The sequence below is a fragment of the Bos taurus genome, chromosome 13, assembly GCF_002263795.3.
Source record: "Bos taurus isolate L1 Dominette 01449 registration number 42190680 breed Hereford chromosome 13, ARS-UCD2.0, whole genome shotgun sequence".
Taxonomy (NCBI): domain Eukaryota; kingdom Metazoa; phylum Chordata; class Mammalia; order Artiodactyla; family Bovidae; genus Bos; species Bos taurus.
This window is the reverse complement of record NC_037340.1, coordinates 53797940-53815250: the sequence shown is the minus strand read 5'-3', so window position 1 is coordinate 53815250 and position 17311 is coordinate 53797940. Positions and strand designations below refer to the sequence as shown.

Below are 17311 nucleotides of genomic sequence, written 5' to 3'. Positions count from 1 at the left end.
GCCAGTTGGGGCAGGGTCTGGGCCATCACTGTTTAGGGAGCCAGCCTCGAGGCTAGACCCCATCTGATTTCTCCCCAGAACAAACCAGGATAAAGTGCTGGGGATTAAGCAAAATGGCTGTCTGAGGAGGCCTTACAAATAGCTGTGAAAGGAAGAGAAGCGAAAAGCAAAGGAGAAAAGAAAAGTTATACTCATTTGAATGCAGAGTTCCAAAGAATAGCAAGGAGAGATAAGAAAGCCTTCCTCAGTGATCAGTGCAAAGAAATACAGGAAAACAATAGAATGGGAAAAAATAGAGATCTCTTCAAGAAAATTAGAAATACCAAGGGAACGTTTCATGCAAATTTGGGCTCAATAAAGGATAGAAATGGTATGGACCTAACAGAAGCAGCAGATATTAAGAAGAGGTGGCAAGAATACACAGAAGAACTATGCAAAAAAGATCTTCATAACCCAGATAATCACAATGGTATGATCACTCACCTAACCCAGACATCCTGGAATGTGAAGTCAAGTGGGCCTTAGGAAGCATCACTATGAACAAAGCTAGTGGAGGTGATGGAATTCCAGTCGAGCTATTTCAAATCCTAAAAGATGATGCTGTGAAAGTGCTGCATTCAATATGCCAGCAAATTTGGAAAACTCAGCAGTGGCCACAGGACTGGAAAAGGTGTTTTCATTCCAATCCCAAAGAAAGGCAATGCCAAAGAATGCTCAAGTTTAGTTCAGTTGAGTTCAGTCGCTCAGTCGTGTCTGACTCTATGATCCCATGAACTGCAGCATGCCAGGCCTCCCTGTCCACATTCTAGAGTTTACTCAAACTCATGTCCATTGAGTCGCTGATGCCATCCAACCATCTCATCCTCTGTCGTCCCCTTCTCCTCCCGCCCTCAATCTTTCCCAGCACCAGGGTCTTTTCAAATGAGTCAGTTCTTCACATCAGGTGGCCAAAGTATTGGAGTTTCAGCTTCAACATCAAGAATGCTCAAACTACTGCACAACTGCACTCATCTCACACTCTAGTAAAGTAATGCTCAAAATTCTCCAAGCCAGGCTTCACCAGTTCGTGAACCGTGAACTTCCAGATGTTCAAGCTGGATTTAGAAAAGGTAGAGGAACCAGAGATCAAATTGCCAACATCCTCTGGATCATCAAAAAAGCAAGAGAGTTCCATAAAACATCTATTTCTGCTTCATTGATTATGCCAAACCCTTTGACTGTGTGGATCACAACAAACTGTGGAAAATTCTGAAAGAGATGGGAACACCAGACCACCTGACCTGCCTCTTGAGAAATCTGTATGCAGGTCAGGAAGCAACAGTTAGAACTGGACATGGAACAACAGACTGGTTCCAAATAGGGAAAGGAGTACGTCAAGGCTGTATATTGTCACCCTGCTTATTTAACTTATATGCAAAGTGCATCATGAGAAATGCTGGGCTGGATGAAGCACAAGCTGGAATGTAGATTGCTGGGAGAAATGTCAATAACCTCAGATATGCAGATGACACCACCCTTATGGCAGAAAGTGAAGAACTAAAGAGCCTCTTGATGAAAGTGAAAAAAGAGTGTGAAAAAGTTGGCTTAAAACTCAACATTCAGAAAACTTAAGATCATGGCATCTGGTTCTATCACTTCATGGCAAATAGATGGGGAAAGAGTGGAAACAGTGATAGACTTTAGTTTTTTGGGCTCCAAAATCATTGCAGATGATGACTATAGCCATGAAATTAAAAGACGCTTGCTCCTTGAAAGAAGTTAGGACCAACCTAGACAGCATATTAAAAAGCAGAGACATTACTTTGCCAACAAAGGTCCGTCTAGTCAAAGCTATGGTTTTTCCAGTAGTGATGTATGGATGTGAGAGTCGGACTTTAAAGAAAGCTGAGCACTGAAGAATTGATGTTTTTGAACTGTGATGTTGGAGAAGACTCTTGGAAGTCCCTTGACTGCAAGGAGATCAAACTAGTCAATCCTAAAGGAAATCAGTCCTGAATATTCATTGGAAGGACTGATGCTGAAACTGAAATTCCAATACTTTGGCCACCTGATGCAAAGAACTGACTGATTTGAAAAGACACTGATGCTGGGAAAGATTGAAGGCGGGGGAAGGAGACGACAGAGGATGAGATGGTTGGATGGCATCAGCGACTCAATGGACATGAGTTTGACTAAACTTCCGGAGTTGGTGATGGACAGGGAGGCCTGCCGTGCTGCAGTCCATGGGGTCGCAAAGAGTCGGACAGGACTGAGCGACTGAAGTGACTGAGTGACTGAGGCCTCCAGGGTCCCCGAGACCACAATTCCGGCCAGAGCGCTCAGGGGTTCCGCGCAGGACTGGGGTCGGGCAGCGGCCCCCTGGACTGAAGAAGGTGGCGAAGGAGGGCTCAAGGGGTGGGGAGAGGGGACCGACCCCAGCGTGCCTTAGCGGCCTCTTGCAGTCGGACTCGGGTCGCCCCCGCGCGGTGTCCGGAGGAAAGTGCAGCGTTCGGCGCTGCGGCCCCTATTCACGGCCGGGTCCCGCGCTGCCGCAGCGCCCTCCTCCGACTAACCGGCCCGCGCGTGTTCAGGCCTTGGGCGGCGGCCCGCATCAGAACTACACTTCCCAGGATGCCTTGCGCGCCTTACCTGGCTCCTGGGAGTTGTGGTCGGGAGCGGGGCCGGCTCCTGCAGGGTGGGCGGAAGCGGGAACTACATGTCCCAAGATGCAGCGCGGCGTCGCGGGGGCCGGGGGTTTGAACGGAGGGTCTCCCGCCCGTGGCGGGGCTGCGTCTACTGCGGAGGGTGCGGGAGGCTGCGGCTGCCGGGGCCGGGGTCCGGGCCGGGAGGCTGAGGCTGGCACGGCGGGCACTGGGGGCCCTGCCCCCAAGGCGATGATGGGCAAGGAGGAGGAGATAGCGCGGATCGCCCGGAGGCTGGACAAGATGGTGACCAAGAAGAGCGCGGTGAGGGGCGCGGGCCGTCAGGACCCCGGGACCCCCGCCCCGCCGAGCCCCCGCCGAGCCTGCCGAGCCCCCGTCAGGGTCGCGGTGACCATTCGAAGGGCAGGACGAGGCTCCGCCCTGGCAGAGACTCTCAGGACGCGGGGAGACCCCCGCCAGAGGCCGAGACCCCCATCCTGGGCCAGCCCTACCCTTCACCTCGCACCCACGGCAGAGGCCGCGATCCGACCTGGACCTTGTCCCGGGAACCACCCGGTTTGGACTCAGACCCCAACTGTCAGGCTGAGACCCCGCAGGCCTGGGATTCGCCCGCTACCACCCCTCACTCCAGACCCCCTTGGGAGGCCGGGCTGGCGGAGACCCTCCTCGGCCCCGCCCCTCCAGGCCTCGCTGAAGTCCGGGCCTGTACAGCCCTGACTGGCCGCCCGCCGCCTTGGCCTTCCTCCTGCCCATCCTAGGCATCCTCGGAGTCCCCCAGAACTCCCTGCCAAGGCCCACCCCGACTCAGAGCCCTCTGTCCCACCTTAGGTCTCCCACATCCTTTCTCCGCCTTCAAGAGTTTGGAGTGTGAGATTGGACCCCTTGTTCCCTGGAGCTGTGGCGCCTCCCCTACCTCTGCCTGGTCTGGGGCTGCGGCGGCCCCGACGTCTCATTTCTCCAGCCAGCCGGCCAGAGGGCTTTCTTGGGTGGGAAGGCCTTTTTTTTCCTTGTCTGTTCAGTCACCCAAGAACCAGGTTGCCCTAATAAATTCTTTCCCTTCCATAGCCATGGCTCAGCCAGCAGCTCCTGGGGAGTGGGTAAATGCGTAGGCACCTCGGGAAAGAGCCCTTGGAGGCCCTGAGCCTGCCCTGGGAATCCCGGGGCTGCGGACTCCAGCCAGCCATGCTCGCTGTGGGGCTGGTCCTCCGTTGTCCCTAGGACAGTGAATCTTTGGGAAAAACTTAGCTGGGGCTCAGAGGGCCTAGAATTGGGCCTCCAGTTCCAGGCCTCTCTCAGTTTTGGGCCTAGGTGACCTGTGTACCCTCACAGGAAGCATCTTTACTCAGTGGTACCTGCCTCGAGGGTTGGAGGGGGTCCTGCTGCTCCTAGAGAGGCTCAATAAACAAAACGTGCTCTCTCCCCAGACTCAGCTCCTGGGGTGGGCGAGTGGTGGTGGGAGTTGTGGGGGAGGTTCAGCTTGGAGCTTAAGATGCCTGCCCAACCACCCCAGGGCTGTGTGCCTTCACTGGTGGTTTGGGGCTGGCTTTTGGGCTGAGCATGGTTGAGTTGGTCTTTGGACAGGGTTCTCCACACAGGCGGTGGAGGGGGCTGGTCCCCGTGCTGTCATTCATCCATCAAGCAACAGCACTGCCTCATCCCCAAACCCTGCACCATGTTCACACCCCTGGGAGGCAGTGGGCAGCCCAGAGCAGGGGTGTGGGAACGTCTATGGCTGTTTCCAGAGATGCCAAGAGAAAAAAGTTGCTTTCCCCAGAGGAGACAAAACAAATGCCCCCCAGGTCGGGGCAGAGATGGGTCAGGGGACCCACGGAGGACTGAGTGGGGCCAGGCAGGGCTAGGGGAGGGGATACCTAGGTGGAACACCGCGTGGATGGAAGCCCAGGGGAAAATGAGGAGGGGGGACAGGTATAGACTGGGAAGGGTGTGAGGAGGTTTGAGGCACCATGGACCGGTGAGTGAGAGCCGGCAGAGACTTCTGGTGGGTCCCAGTGCCTTCAAGGCCCCTTGGGGAGTAGGGGGCCATGACTGGGAATCCTGTTTTATGCCTCCCTGTTCCGGAGGCATCAGAAAGCTGGTATCCTGCAGCCTGGGGCTCCATTTTGGGGAAGATGATTGCTAAGTTGCGCTGTGCCCTTGTCTCTGGTGACCGTTTGTCCCGTGAGGAGCTTACCATAGGGCTGGACTCTGCAGCCCGAGGGGCAGGACTTGCCAAGGGTGATGAGGGGGAGGCTGCAGCCTGAGCAGAGATGCCATCCAGTTTGGGGAGGGGCAGGTTGTGCCTCTCCCACAGCTAGGCTGCCTTGGGTGGCTGCCTCCCCCATGTCCTCAGACACACACACGTGAAACCTCACTGGTGGGTTCCCTGAGGCTTCTGTGGAGGAAGGCAAAGCCCAGAGCGGTGGGGTGGTGCAAGGCCTCCCCCTCACTACAGACCTGTGGTTTCAGCAGAGCTCTACGAGGAGATGGGGGCAGGTGTGTTGCTGGTGGTGGGAGGAGCAGGGCCAGAGGTCCTGAAGGGCCCCAGGGAGCTGTCTGTGTGGCGTCCTGTGGCTCGTGTGTGTGTGTGTGTGTGTGTGTGTGTGTGCGCGCGCGCGCGCGCGCCCTGGAGGAAGCAGACGTGGGCGAGAGTGCTGGTCAGAGAAGGGAGACAGGGCTCTGTTGGGCCAGGCGAGGTGACACAGCTGGAGGGAGTGAGTAGGGTGTGGGGGTTGATGTGAGGAGAGGAGAGGCCCCTGAGGTCTTGGCCTCAGCAAGGGGCGCTGAGGAGAGGCTGCCAGAGTTACGTGGGTGGAGGACATGGGACCAGGCAGGAGTGGGCACTTCTCAGGGCTGTGTTTCTTCCTGGTATGGCACCCCTGCCAGGGAGAGCTGTGGCCCTTTCCCCTGTTGGCCCTGCGGTGGTGGGTTGGGATTAAGTGCAAAGCCGCTTCCTATATCATGCCTGCGTTCCCGGGGCATCTGACCCAGGTGGGTCTCCAAATTGTCACTGCCTGTGTTTGTTCCCCCAACCCTCATGTGTAGGATGAGGTGGGCTCGCCCACCGAGAGTTGAGAGTCATTTACGTGGGTCCTCCCTTCTTCCAGGAGGGAGCCATGGACCTGCTGCGGGAGCTGAAGGCCATGCCTGTCACACTGCATCTGCTGCAGGTAGGGCCCCACGAGCCCCCCAGCTCCCAGCACCTGGCGGGGCTTCCTGCCCCCGCCCTGCTTTCGGTTGGCATGAATCCCTGCCCCTGAGGAAACGGTCCCTGCCTTTCTCTGTTGCCCCATGAGATAGGAATGGGCATTCATGAGAAACCGACGGTGTTTCTCACTGAGACTCATGCAAATGGAACGGTCACCCTCAGGAACGGTGCCCCCTCCCCTCACTGGTCCCCAGCCTTGCCCTGTGGGAGTCACCATGGGTCTGTGGGGAGGGTTTGCCCGCTGCCCCCAGCCTGGCCACTTGCCTTGCAGTCCACCCGTGTTGGCATGTCCGTCAATGCCCTGCGGAAGCAGAGCTCGGACGAGGAGGTCGTCACACTAGCCAAGTCCCTCATCAAGTCCTGGAAGAAGCTCCTGGGTATGGGTCAAGCAGCCTGGGCTGAGTTCGGGGGCAAGGGGCACCCAAGACTCTGGCCCTTCGCTGGGCAGCATTGGGTAGGGTGCTAGCTGTGCTGTCCTGGAGCAGGGAGTGACCAGTCTAGGAAGCACCAGGAGGAGAGGGGCCCCATGAGGAGGGAGGGGAGAGGTGGAGGGGGACTGCTCTGAGCCCTGGAGGGGGAACCTGAGGGGGAGCTGGGGGAGGTCACGTGGGGAAAAGTGTCAGGGCAGCCAGGGGGCAGCCCCGGACCTGAGGCAGGAGAGCTTGGAGGGGAGATGGAGGAGGAACAGGTAGGAAGGACATGGGGTTAAGAGGAGGATGGGGGGTGGTCTGCAGCCACTCAGAGGAAGTGGGGCTGTGGGGCGACTGGGATGCCACCACCAGACCCCGAGGTGCCCCTACCTTCCCAGCTCCTCCTGGGCTCTGTCCAAACCCTCAGGAAAGAGAGCTGCATGTCCTGGGCTCCATCTCTGGGGACTGTCACTCTATGGAGAGTTTCTGTACTCAGGAGGCCTTTCCAGGACCTTCATTGGCCCGGGAGAGAGGACCCTGGTCTTCAGCAGGAAGCTGGGGTTGGAGGCAGGGTCCGAGGGCTGGGGCGGTGCCTTGGTGGTGGTCTGCCCGCCTCGCTGGCCCTGCGCTGCCCTCCTGGTCTGCCTTCTCCCGGCCAGCCCTTCCTTCTTTCCTGGCACCTGTAGATGCTTCAGACGCCAAAGCCAGGGAGCGGAGGAGGGGCGGGTCTCTGCCCACGTCGTCCTCCAAGGAGGCCTCCGAGGCCCAGGACCCCAGGTAGCGCGTCCAGAAGGCACATGCCTCCCCTCCATGGCCCCGCTTTCTCGGCAGACCAAGGTGCTGAGTTCTGGGAGCCCTGGGGTGGGGGAGCTGAGGTCCCTAAAACACATTGGTTCTTCCCACTCCTTGGAAGGGACTCTCCCTGGGGTTAGCCTCTTGCTGCACACTGACCCCCTAGAGATTCCTCTGGGTCTTTTCATCCCCGAGCATCTGAGGGGAGGCTGAGTCTGCCTGGGTGCACACAGCTGACACACACCCTGAGCAGGCCTGGGGGAGGCTGCTGCTCTCATCCCCAGCTCCAGGCCAAGTCCAGGGGTGGTTCTCACTGGCCAGCTCTGGATATCCCCCTTGGCCTGGTGTCTGTTGATGCTGGTCCCTCCTTCCCTGGGGATGCCCCAGCCTGTGGCGTGATGCAGGTTCTGGAGCCATGAGGCCTCTCTGCCGCCCTGGTGATGGCTGTGGCTGAGAGGCAGCTGTGCTCTTGACTTCACTGGGCAGCAGTGGCCAAGGGCCAGGAAAAGCTGACCCTGAATCCATGGCATGGCCTTGTAGAGATGTGGGCTCATCCGCCCACCTGCACATGTTGTTTTTCCTCCAGGAAGCTGCCTGCTTCCACTGACTTCCATGGAGATCATGGGGTCACGAGATCCAGGAGTGTGAGAGGAGGGCTGGCTGGATACAGGGGGTGCCCAGACCTGCAAGGGGTGGGGCTACCTGTGTAGTGGTACCAGGTTTTGGATGACCCCTAGCCCCGACCTGGCAGTCTGCTTCAGGCACTGTGGCCCCATGTTCCAGGCCTCCCTGAGGCAGAGACCCTGTCTGGGATTGTGCCCCACTCAGTGAGCCTCACTGCCTCTGGCTGGACTGCATGGACACACTGGAGCTGACTGCAGATGGGCAGGGTTGTGGGCTGCTGTCAGAGTGGAGCAGACGAGGTCTGGGGGCATCGTGGCTGTGACGTTGGCTTTTCTGGGGACTGCATCTCATGGGGGTGCATGTGGCCCGAGTGGGCCTCTCTCCAGCCGCAAGAGGCCAGAGCTGCCTAGGATGCCCTCGACACCAAGGATCACCACATTTCCCCCGGTGCCAGTCACCTGTGACGCTGTGCGAACCAAGTGTCGTGAGATGCTGACCGCTGCTCTGCAGACAGACCGTGAGTGCTTGGGTTGGGGCCACCCAGCACACCTCAGGGTCCTGGCTCCTGACACACACTCCATTCCCAGGCCTGGGCCCTGCCTGCCTGCAGAGGCCTGAATCCAGCTGGTGGCTGCTGCCCTTGGGGGTGGGGATCCCACACAGGTTGAGGTGTGGGGGTTAGAGCTGGCAGGGCTCTTTCTTAGAGCTTATCAGGGCTCTTTCTTACAGATGACCACGTGGCCATTGGTGCAGACTGCGAGTGCCTGGCGGGCCAGATCGAAGAATATATCCTTTGTATGGGGGCTGGGCGCTGGGTGGGCTGCAGTTTCTGGGGGTTGCAGGGTTAACCAGGCCCAGTTCCCTTGGCAGCCACTGCTTGGTCCCCTTAACAGGGAGTTGGGCAGTCGGGGGCCCTCCTAGACCCTATGGAGTCTGACCACGCCTGCAGTGGACTTGGGTCCCAGACCCTGCGCCTGCAGTTGGGCCTCAGCCAGGAATGTGTCAGTGTCAGGACCCTGTGTTGCTGGCTTTTCTGACACGGTCCCCATGGAGAGGCCCTCAATAGCCCAGGGACGGGTTGGAGGGCAGGGCGTTGGCTTTGGGACAGGTCCTTAAACACCCGTACGTATCTTCCGGGATGTGGGAAACACAGACATGAAGTACAAGAACCGTGTGCGGAGCCGCCTCTCCAACCTGAAGGATGCCAAGAACCCCGGCCTGCGGCGCAAGGTGCTGTGTGGCGCCATCACGCCCCAGCAGATTGCTGTCATGACCTCAGAGGTGAGCCTACCAGGGGCACAGGGGGCTGCCCTGGGGGCTGCGGGCTAAGCATGTGCCCCTCGCCCTAGGAGATGGCTAGCGATGAGCTGAAGGAGATCCGCAAGGCCATGACCAAGGAGGCCATCCGTGAGCACCAGATGGCGCGCACAGGTGGCACACAGACGGACCTGTTTACCTGTGGCAAGTGCAGAAAGAAGAACTGCACCTACACGCAGGTAAGCGCTGGTTGCCTCTGGGGCCCTGCCCTGCCCTTGCTGACAGCTGGGTCCCACTTGCATGGACGCATATGGGGTACGCTGTGTGAGAGATGCTGAGGTTCGGGTCTGACTTTAGCCTTTGACGGGGCTGGAAGCTGCCTTCACCCTTAAGGCCTCCTCCTTGCCAAGGTCCCCAGTAAGCAGCCTTCAGTGGTGGGTATAGTGTGCTCTGAGTCACTAAAGTTGGCGGGGCCTGGCCCAACTGTGTTGCTGCTGGCAGGGGGATGGGTGCCCGGTAGTGGCAGTGGGAATACACTGAGTCATGGAGGTAGACACTGATGGGGCCCCAAGAGATGTCAGGGGGCCCTGTAAGCAGAAAGCAGTTGGGGTGGCTCCAAGGTTGGGGTCGCTGGGTAGGCTCAGCCCAGGTCATCCAAGAGGGCCAAGGTGTCATGAGGCCAGTGCTGCCTGAAGATGTAGGGGGTGCTCCCCAGGTTGTGACTCCAGGGAAGTCCTGCTCCCAGGGCCCTCCAGCTGCCAGTAACTGAGGTCCTGGAGCTGGGTACCCCACCATCACGACCCTCCCCACAGGTGCAGACCCGCAGCTCTGATGAGCCCATGACCACCTTCGTTGTCTGCAATGAGTGTGGGAACCGCTGGAAGGTAGGGGTGAGCCCAGGCCGTCCTGTTCTTTGGAGGTGGTTGTCTGAAGTGTGAATTCGGGGATGGCCATGCCGACCAGTCTCTTGGGAGCTGTGAAGGTGGTGGATAGCCCTGCCTCCTGCCCTCTGGGGTCCTGCAGGCCACATGGATGCTGCCTCTTGTCTGTTTCTTGCAGTTCTGCTGAGCCCTTGTGCACGTGTGCCTGCAGCCTTGGGCCATGGCCAGTGCTGGCCAGTGCCCTTTCCCCATCCTCTGCTGACAGATACAGACATAGCTTCTTGGAAACCTGCCCTCAGAAGGCAGCACACCCTGCCCTCTGTCCTACCTGCAGTGCACCTTTCCCTTCAAATCATTAAATGTTTCTTTTTGCCACCGTTTTGTCCCTAGCCATTGGTCCTGGTGGGCCATGCACAAACTTGGGCTTCAAGCTGGGTCCCCATCCCCTCACTTCTGGTCTGTCACCCCCACCACCCGCTGCTGTAGGAACAGTCCACCTGGGGCCATGTGACACAGGCTTGGCCTGGTGGGACAGCCCTGGAGGGAAGAGCCAGTGTGTGCCCATGGCCGGGCAGGGCTGGGCATGCATAGCATGAATGGGGGGAGGGGTCTTGGGTGCACAGAGGACCAGGGTCTCAGGATCTCTCCAGGTACTGCAGCTTAGGGTCAAGGGATCATGCAGGGAGGTGAAATCTGGGCCCACAGCTGTGCCTGCCTGCAACCCTTCAGGATGCCCCTGCCCCACTGCTTGTGGAGGCAGTGTGGATGGGGGTGGACCCCTGATGAGGGTCCTGGGCCCTGGTGCAGTTCTGAATTGCTTACCAACTGGAAATTCAGGGATCAGAGGGACAAGCCTGTGCCTTGTGGGGCCTCTGACACAGTATAGGTGCCACTGCCTGGCACCCAGGTTCTCAGAAACGTCACCTTGTCAGTGTCCTGCCCCGGCCTCTGGAGACAATCTTTGATACCTGCCAGGGACCTTGCCTGCTGAGGACCTGGCCAGTACCTCTTGTGTTGCCAGCTTTGATGGCAAGGTGCCTTGGGGGCTGCACTTGCCTGATCACAGGCCCTCAAATGGGGAGGGCTGAGCACCTGGTCCCTGCACTGGGCAGGGCTGCTCCCCTGCTGGGGGTCCCAGACAACTCATCCTCTCAGAGAGGAAAGACTTTTGCTTTAAAAATATCTTCAATAATATTCTATTTTGGGAGTAAGAGGAGCGGAGTTAAATATGAAAACATTTTCTTTTTTTGATAAGACACACAGTGCCATATTTCCTGGTTTAAACTCAATGACCATATAAAAGAGAAATCCGGTCCTGCTGCCTTGAGCCTAGTTCTGAGGTCCTCAGTCTAATCCCGGGGTGCATACGGCACCAGGCAGAGGTCTCCTTGTATCACAGAACTAAACAGAAGGCCTGCTGTCCACGAAAGGGTTTCCCAGGGACCCTGTGAGGTTTGTGGCTCCAGGATGCTTCCAGGGAGGGTACCTCCTTTCCCCACGTGCGAACCCCAGCAGGAGGACTCCGTGGCCAGAGGCAGGGGGTGGTTGATTCAAGAAAGGTCGCCTGGGCCCAGAGGCACTCACGCCTGCCTCTCAGCAGGACCCTGGTACACTGCGTCCCCCAGGTGGGCAAGGGGCCTCTGGCGCTGCACCTGCCACTCTTGCCTGGGACCACCCCGGGGTGCTGGGCCCGGTGGGTGTTCCTGACACCTGCTGAAGCGCTCCCGTGAAAGGAGTCTCTGCCGCGGGAGGCGTCCCACATCTGGGCGGCCACGTGGGCAGCCTAGGCCTCGCTGGAGGACTGGGAGGCCCCCTGGAGCAGCAAGGCGCGGTAGGCGGGGGAGCTGAGGAAGCGGGGGTAGGAGTCTCGGTGCATCAGCGTGTAAATCTGCAGCTGTGCGTCATCGAACGTGTGCGCCGACGGCTCCTGCATCTTCTTGTTGATGCCCTCCCGCACCCGGGAGTCCAGGCTCACCTGCGGGACGGGGCCACGGTCAGGGGCGCGGAGACGCCCCTACCCTCCCACCCTGGGCCCGACGCAGCGCACCTCCTTGGGGGACAGGATAGACACGTAGTCCTCGTAGATGAGCCGGGCCTTCTCATCTACCACATGCTGGTTGGCTTCGGCCTTGAGCTCCTCGCAGGCTAGCCAGAAGAGCATGTTCTCCTCGCTGTACTCCGTGCGCAGGAACTCCCGGAATACACTGCGACCCGCGGGGCTGTGCATCAGCTTGTCAAAGGACTGGGCCCAGCTCCGCACCTCTTCCGGGGTCGGGGTCGGCGTCGGCGTCGGCGTGGCGCTGCGGAGGGCATCCGGGCATCAGCCGGCTTCATCAGGCTCCACCCCCTCCCGCGCAGAGCCCCAGGGGCAGACTCACCAGACTTCACAACTGGGGAGGGGCTGCAGCCTGCTCTCCCGGGAGGCTCGCCAGGCCCGCCTCCGTTCTTCGTTCCTGCGGGCAGAGGGGAAGGTGGCACTGCCCTCCAGGCACACATATGCGTGCAGGACACTCCGCACACAGGTGTTAGAACGGGCAGGAGGCCTCGGGGTTCTCAACACACGGGTGAACCCGTCGCAGGTGGGTCTGCTTCTTTCCCAGCCTTTGGTCCCGCCCTGGGACGTCTTCTTGCCTTCGGGGCTTCACAGGCCCCAGGTGTCTGCCTCCCTCCCTCCCTGGCCTGACCTAGACCCTCGCTGCTTTTTCCTACAGACCCCACTGATGTGGTGAAGGCCCAGCCCGTGTGTCTGACCCCTGACTCTCCCCAGGCGATCTGCTTCCCTCCTTAGCTCCGGGCGCAGCATCGGTGATGGCTTCCAAGTCCACACCTCCAGCCAGACCTCTCACCAGGGTCAGTGATACGGCTAAGGACATCTCAGACTCAGGGTTTGGACAGAACTCAGTTCCCTCCTTACCCCACCTTTCAGATGCCATGCCAAACTCCTCTCCTGGTCCCTACAGGCAAAGGTTAAGTGGGTCCTAACAGTTCATGGCCTCCCATCCCTAACCCCAGGCAGTTTCTCTGTTTCAGGCATGGGCTCAGGTCTCAGTTGTTCACTGGTTGGCTGATCCCCACTTGGGTCCCCTCAGCACTGTCTACTCAACAGCCAAGGACTGAAAACCTGTAAAGAGCCATATGCCTCTGAGCCACAAAACCCCCAACAGGTTCCCTATGTGCTCAGAAACTAGTTCACCCCTGGAGGCCCAGTGCCTGCCCCCACCCACCGACTGTCCCGGGGCCAGGTTTCCGCTCAAAGCCCCTCCACCTGATGCTGTCTGTAGGACCTGCTTTGTCTTGTTGTTTTAGTCCCCAGGGCCAGTCTGGATGAGCTTACAGAGACAGACAGAGACAAGACAGACACACATACCGCCCTAACTTACAGCAGAGACACACACGCACATGCACGCCAGGTGCCTGCATGTGGATACCACCTGCACTGACCACTAGTCACCAAGCCCCTGGATAAGTGCTGTGGGTGGCAGGGGTACCCTACTTGGAGGTGATGCCTCAAAAGCCTCCTAAGGACTAAGGATCAGGGTCCTGGATCCTAGGTCTGCTCAGCGCCCCCTCCCCACCAGGCCTATCAAGCATCCCCAGGCCCACGTACCAAGAGCAGCTGCAACAGCAGCACCAGCACAAGCAGCAGGGGTTTCGCCTGGGGGGAGCCGGGGGAGCCGCATCATGACTGGACATCGAGGGGGGCTGGTCCGCCTCCTCTGGCCCTGTTTGCTGGGGGAAGACAGGGCTGCCTCAGCCTCCAGGCAGAGCCCATGGTTACCACCCGCTTTCCAGCCCCAACTGCCCACTGGACGCCACGCTCCCTCCCAGGACTATGACCCTTGTGACCTCCCAGATGTCCATGGGTCTCTGAACTCCTAGTCATGCCCTTAGCCCCCCCACCCCCCAAGGGGCGGAGGCCAGGGTGGAGGCAGCCCACCTGCTTCTCGGCCTCAGGTGGGGTGGGCATGGATGGGTGGAGGAGGTTGCCAGGGCTCCGTGGTGCCTGTTCCAGGACACCTGTTTCTGTCACCACAGCCTGGGGGTCTGAGAAGAGAGGCCGGGGTTCTCACTGAGAACCTTACACCCGCCCTGGCTGGCACCCTGCCAGGCATTCTGAGTCTCTCCCTACCTGCCTCCCCGGCCTCCCACCTCAGACTACTCTGCCCAGGCCCAACCCCCACTCTAGTCTACACCGCAGTTGTGAGGGGATGGGGATCAGGAAGGAGGAGACCCCAGACAAGATCTCCACAGGAGGTTCTGGGACACCCCCATCTGCTCACTCCCTGAAAGCCGGAAGCAGGGGTTCCTCTTTCTTGGTTTCCGGCTCCTGGCCCCTCCCAGGGGGCTGCAGGCCCCCAGAGACTGAGGCTCTCAGGGGTGGTGGTAGACATTTGGAACCTCCATCCCAGCTCCCTCCATCCCAGGTTTTCCAGGGGATGAGTGGTGAGAGGTGGGGAGGCTGCTTCCCACCAGGAGTTGGGAAGGGTTGCGGGGCCTTGGAGGACTCCCACCTGCTCCCAGGGACTCCGCAGAGGGAGCAGACCAGGCCTGTGGCACGGAGCACGGGAGTAGGACTTGGGGCTGAAGCAGGACGTCCTGAAGGTGCGGGCAGTGCAGCAGGCACGGCTGAAGAGGGCTGAGAGCCGCCAGGCACCACCGCCTTTTCAGCCCGGACGCTGGCTCCGCACCCAACCTTCGCTCCGCACCCAGCCTTCGACTGGCACCTCCGGGTCTCCCAGCCTCCCTTCCCCTCCCCACCCCCAGGCTGCGGAAACCGCTGCGGCCCCAGGCCTTGCCGCAGGCGGGTGGTGGCGCGTCTTGCTCCCGGGCGGGTAGGAGCCGCGGGGTCCCTTCCGCTCGGAGCGGCATCGGGGCGAACCTTCCCCTTCCGCAGTGCGGGCGTGCCGGGGGTGCCCAGTCCCACCCGGATGAGCGGCCCCTGTTGGGAACGCGGGGACCGAGGGCGGCCAATCAGGCTCCAGGAGGCAGTTTTGAACGCCTTCCCACCTGCCCTCACCCCACCCCCACCTCGGCCCAGGTGAGGCATCCGCCCCCTTCCCCCGCCCAGGGGCGGCCCCTGGCGTGTCTGGGGCGCGGACCTTCTGAAACCCCGCCGCGAGAGGCTCACGACTTGGTTTCACTTTATTTTCTCATTAAATGAACATTCTCTCTGCTGCACCCCGCCCCCCCCCCCACCCCGCTTCCATTCCTCAGCTTTGGCCTTTCAGTGCCTGTTTGGTTCAGTTGGCCTCTTGGGGTCTGCGATGGCAGGAGAGGAAAACGATGTTGCAGGATGGGCCCCAGGGCGGTCACTGGCTGGGCAACCCCAGCGTCCCGTCTCCTGGCCAGGTGCTGGTGCTCAGAGGTGACAGCCCGAGATATGCACGCTGAGGGCACCCCTGTCTTCAGTCTAAGCATGCAGAGGCCCCTGCCCTGACCCAGATCTGGGGGCCAGGTGTAGGGGCCCATGGGGTCTTGGCCTGGCTTCCCCTGGATCATGGGAAGGTGGACCCTCAAGCTTCCAGCAAACAGACAAGATGGGGAAACAGCAGCCCCACAGCTTGCCTTCCCGCAGGGGTCAAGTTTCTAGGGAAAGGAAGGGGTGTGGCAACCTCTGAGGTCTGGTAGCTGTACCCCAGTCGGGCTGTGACTTCCCCAGGCAGAGCGGCTCTTCCTCCTCTGCATCTCCACCCACTGTGAGTGGGGGCAGGGCCCCAATTCCCCCCCACCGCCCCCTAGCTCCCTGAAGATTAAACTCCCTAGGCTGCCTTCTCCCAATCAGCTCTGAACTGGAGGAGGGGACCTGCCTGAGAGTGCAGCGCCCAGGTGCTGGGGGCTGAGTTTGTGGCAGAGAGAGGGAGAGGCCGCCCCTCTGCCCTGGTTGTAGGCCCTGGACGTTGTCGCCCACCCCTGGACCTGGCTCCCTGCACCATCCCCAGGCCGGCTGGGACCACTTATGCCTCTGGGGCACCTGCTCTCTCTCCTGGTGGGGTTACAGGATCAGTATCAGTGCTCCTGCCCCTCATCCGGGCATGTGGAAGGGGGCTCCTTCTCCTTCCCCAGCCCCATCCAGGCTTTGGCCCCTAAGTCTAGGATGGGAGAAGCTGGACGGGCAGTAAGTCTGGCCTCTGGGGACAGAGGTTCCCTCGGGAGCAACTGCTGCTCTGCTCCACAGAAGGAAAAAGAACGTCCCCGAGCCCGCCCAGTCCAAAAAAAGAATAAGAAAATGTGACAATCCCAGGAAAAAATGCCATAACCTTTGTGAGGGGGGTTGCCAGAGGGGCTCCATTCTCTTCTCATCCTCCTCAGCACCTTTCCTGTCTGCTTCGCCCCCGCCCCTCCACCACTGGGCTGGTAGGGAAGTCCCAGCCTAGCGGCTCCAAGGCAGACCAGTTTTCCTAGCCCTGGTGACCCTCGCCCCAGCCCACCTCTGCGATGGCAGGGGCAACCCACTTCTCTCTCTCCCTCTCTAGGCTAATAGGGTCTGGCCTGGAGAAGTCTGCCCCTTTCTCCGGCCTCTGACGCCCCCACCCTACCCTCAAGGAACTCGCCACGCGCCCCACTCACCAGCGACCCAAAGGCGAGGTGGGGGCGGGAGGGGCCAGGTCGCTCTGGGCCCCACCCTGGCTGCCGAAGGGGCGTGCACTGCAGCAGCAGGACTCAAGTCAGACGGCAGGAGGTCCTCCTGCGCGTTCTGGAGCGAGGCTGGCGCCAGGAGCCCCCGATCAGCTCGGGCCGGGGGCGCAGCGCCTCCCCTCCGACTGGCGGGGATGACTGGCTGCCAGATCCAGCGGGGTGGGGGCGGGGGCAGTACGGGTGTCCCGCCTCGGCCCCTCCCCACCAGGCTGAAGGGGGGACGGGAGACGCGGAAACCTGGGTTCTTCCGGCCCCCCCCCCCCACTTTGAGCAATCACTTCCCCAGGCTTTGAGCTGCAGAAAAAGGGGAACCCGCTTGCAACGCCCCCTCCCCCACGCGCGGGGACTGCATCCAGTCCCGCCGCGGCCCAGGGTCCACGTGGACCCCGCGGCGGGAGTCCTTGGGGCGCGGATCTGGGCGCTGGTTTCCGAAGCTCCCGCCCCGCACAGCCCACGGGCCCCGGGCCGGACGGGCAGGGCCGCCGTCCTGGGCGCCGCGCGCGCGCACTCACCGGCCGCGCTCCCGAGCCGCTCGCGCCTCAGCCGCCGGCCCGCGCGTTCCGAGGTCCGGCCGGATCGTCGGGGAGAGGGCGCAGGCTTCAGTGCGCAGGCGCCTCGGCCGCACTTCCCCAAAGCGCGGGGCCGGGACTTCCTCGCGCGGGGAGGTGCCCGGCCCGGCCCGCCCCGCCCCGAGCTCTGCCGGCTCCGCGCCCCACCCGCCCCCTCCCCACCGCTCCGCGCGCTTCTGCGCGGCGCCTGGGTCCCCATTGTCGCTGAGTGGCCCGCGGAGATGAGGTGCTGATGCTGGGGCCTCTGGCTCCCGGAGCGGCTGAAGTGGTACTGCGGCAGCTGGGGGTGTGGCCG

The 17311-nt window shown here is 60.7% G+C and overlaps 2 protein-coding genes across 11 annotated transcripts; one reads left to right on the top strand and one right to left on the bottom strand.

The window, feature by feature from the left end:
• The first annotated feature begins 2737 nt into the window (after window positions 1-2737).
• On the top strand, window positions 2738-10189 carry TCEA2 (transcription elongation factor A2). 5 transcript variants are annotated; one of them, XM_025000436.2, is made up of 10 exons: window positions 2738-2945; window positions 5747-5809; window positions 6119-6224; window positions 6944-7034; window positions 8045-8190; window positions 8403-8459; window positions 8800-8954; window positions 9023-9169; window positions 9743-9814; window positions 9990-10186. In XM_025000436.2, exons 1-10 carry the CDS (start codon window positions 2874-2876, stop codon window positions 9996-9998), a joined length of 918 nt encoding a protein of 305 aa, XP_024856204.1. In that variant the 5' UTR covers window positions 2738-2873; the 3' UTR covers window positions 9999-10186. The 5 variants fall into 5 exon arrangements, with proteins under 5 accessions (XP_024856204.1, XP_024856203.1, XP_024856202.1 ...); NM_001075329.1 differs by having other exon boundaries at window positions 2840-2945; window positions 8060-8190; window positions 9990-10189; XM_025000439.2 differs by adding an exon at window positions 3471-3628 and having other exon boundaries at window positions 2864-2945; window positions 9743-10186.
• An 802-nt stretch (window positions 10190-10991) lies between these two features.
• Window positions 10992-17028, bottom strand: RGS19 (regulator of G protein signaling 19). Of its 6 annotated transcripts, XM_025000762.2 has the most exons (7): window positions 16960-17028; window positions 16379-16516; window positions 13749-13855; window positions 13419-13540; window positions 12190-12264; window positions 11859-12111; window positions 10992-11786 (listed from the first exon to the last, which is right to left on the bottom strand). In XM_025000762.2, exons 3-7 carry the CDS (start codon window positions 13776-13778, stop codon window positions 11595-11597), a joined length of 672 nt encoding a protein of 223 aa, XP_024856530.1. In that variant the 5' UTR covers window positions 13779-13855; window positions 16379-16516; window positions 16960-17028; the 3' UTR covers window positions 10992-11594.
• Window positions 17029-17311: the final 283 nt, after the last annotated feature.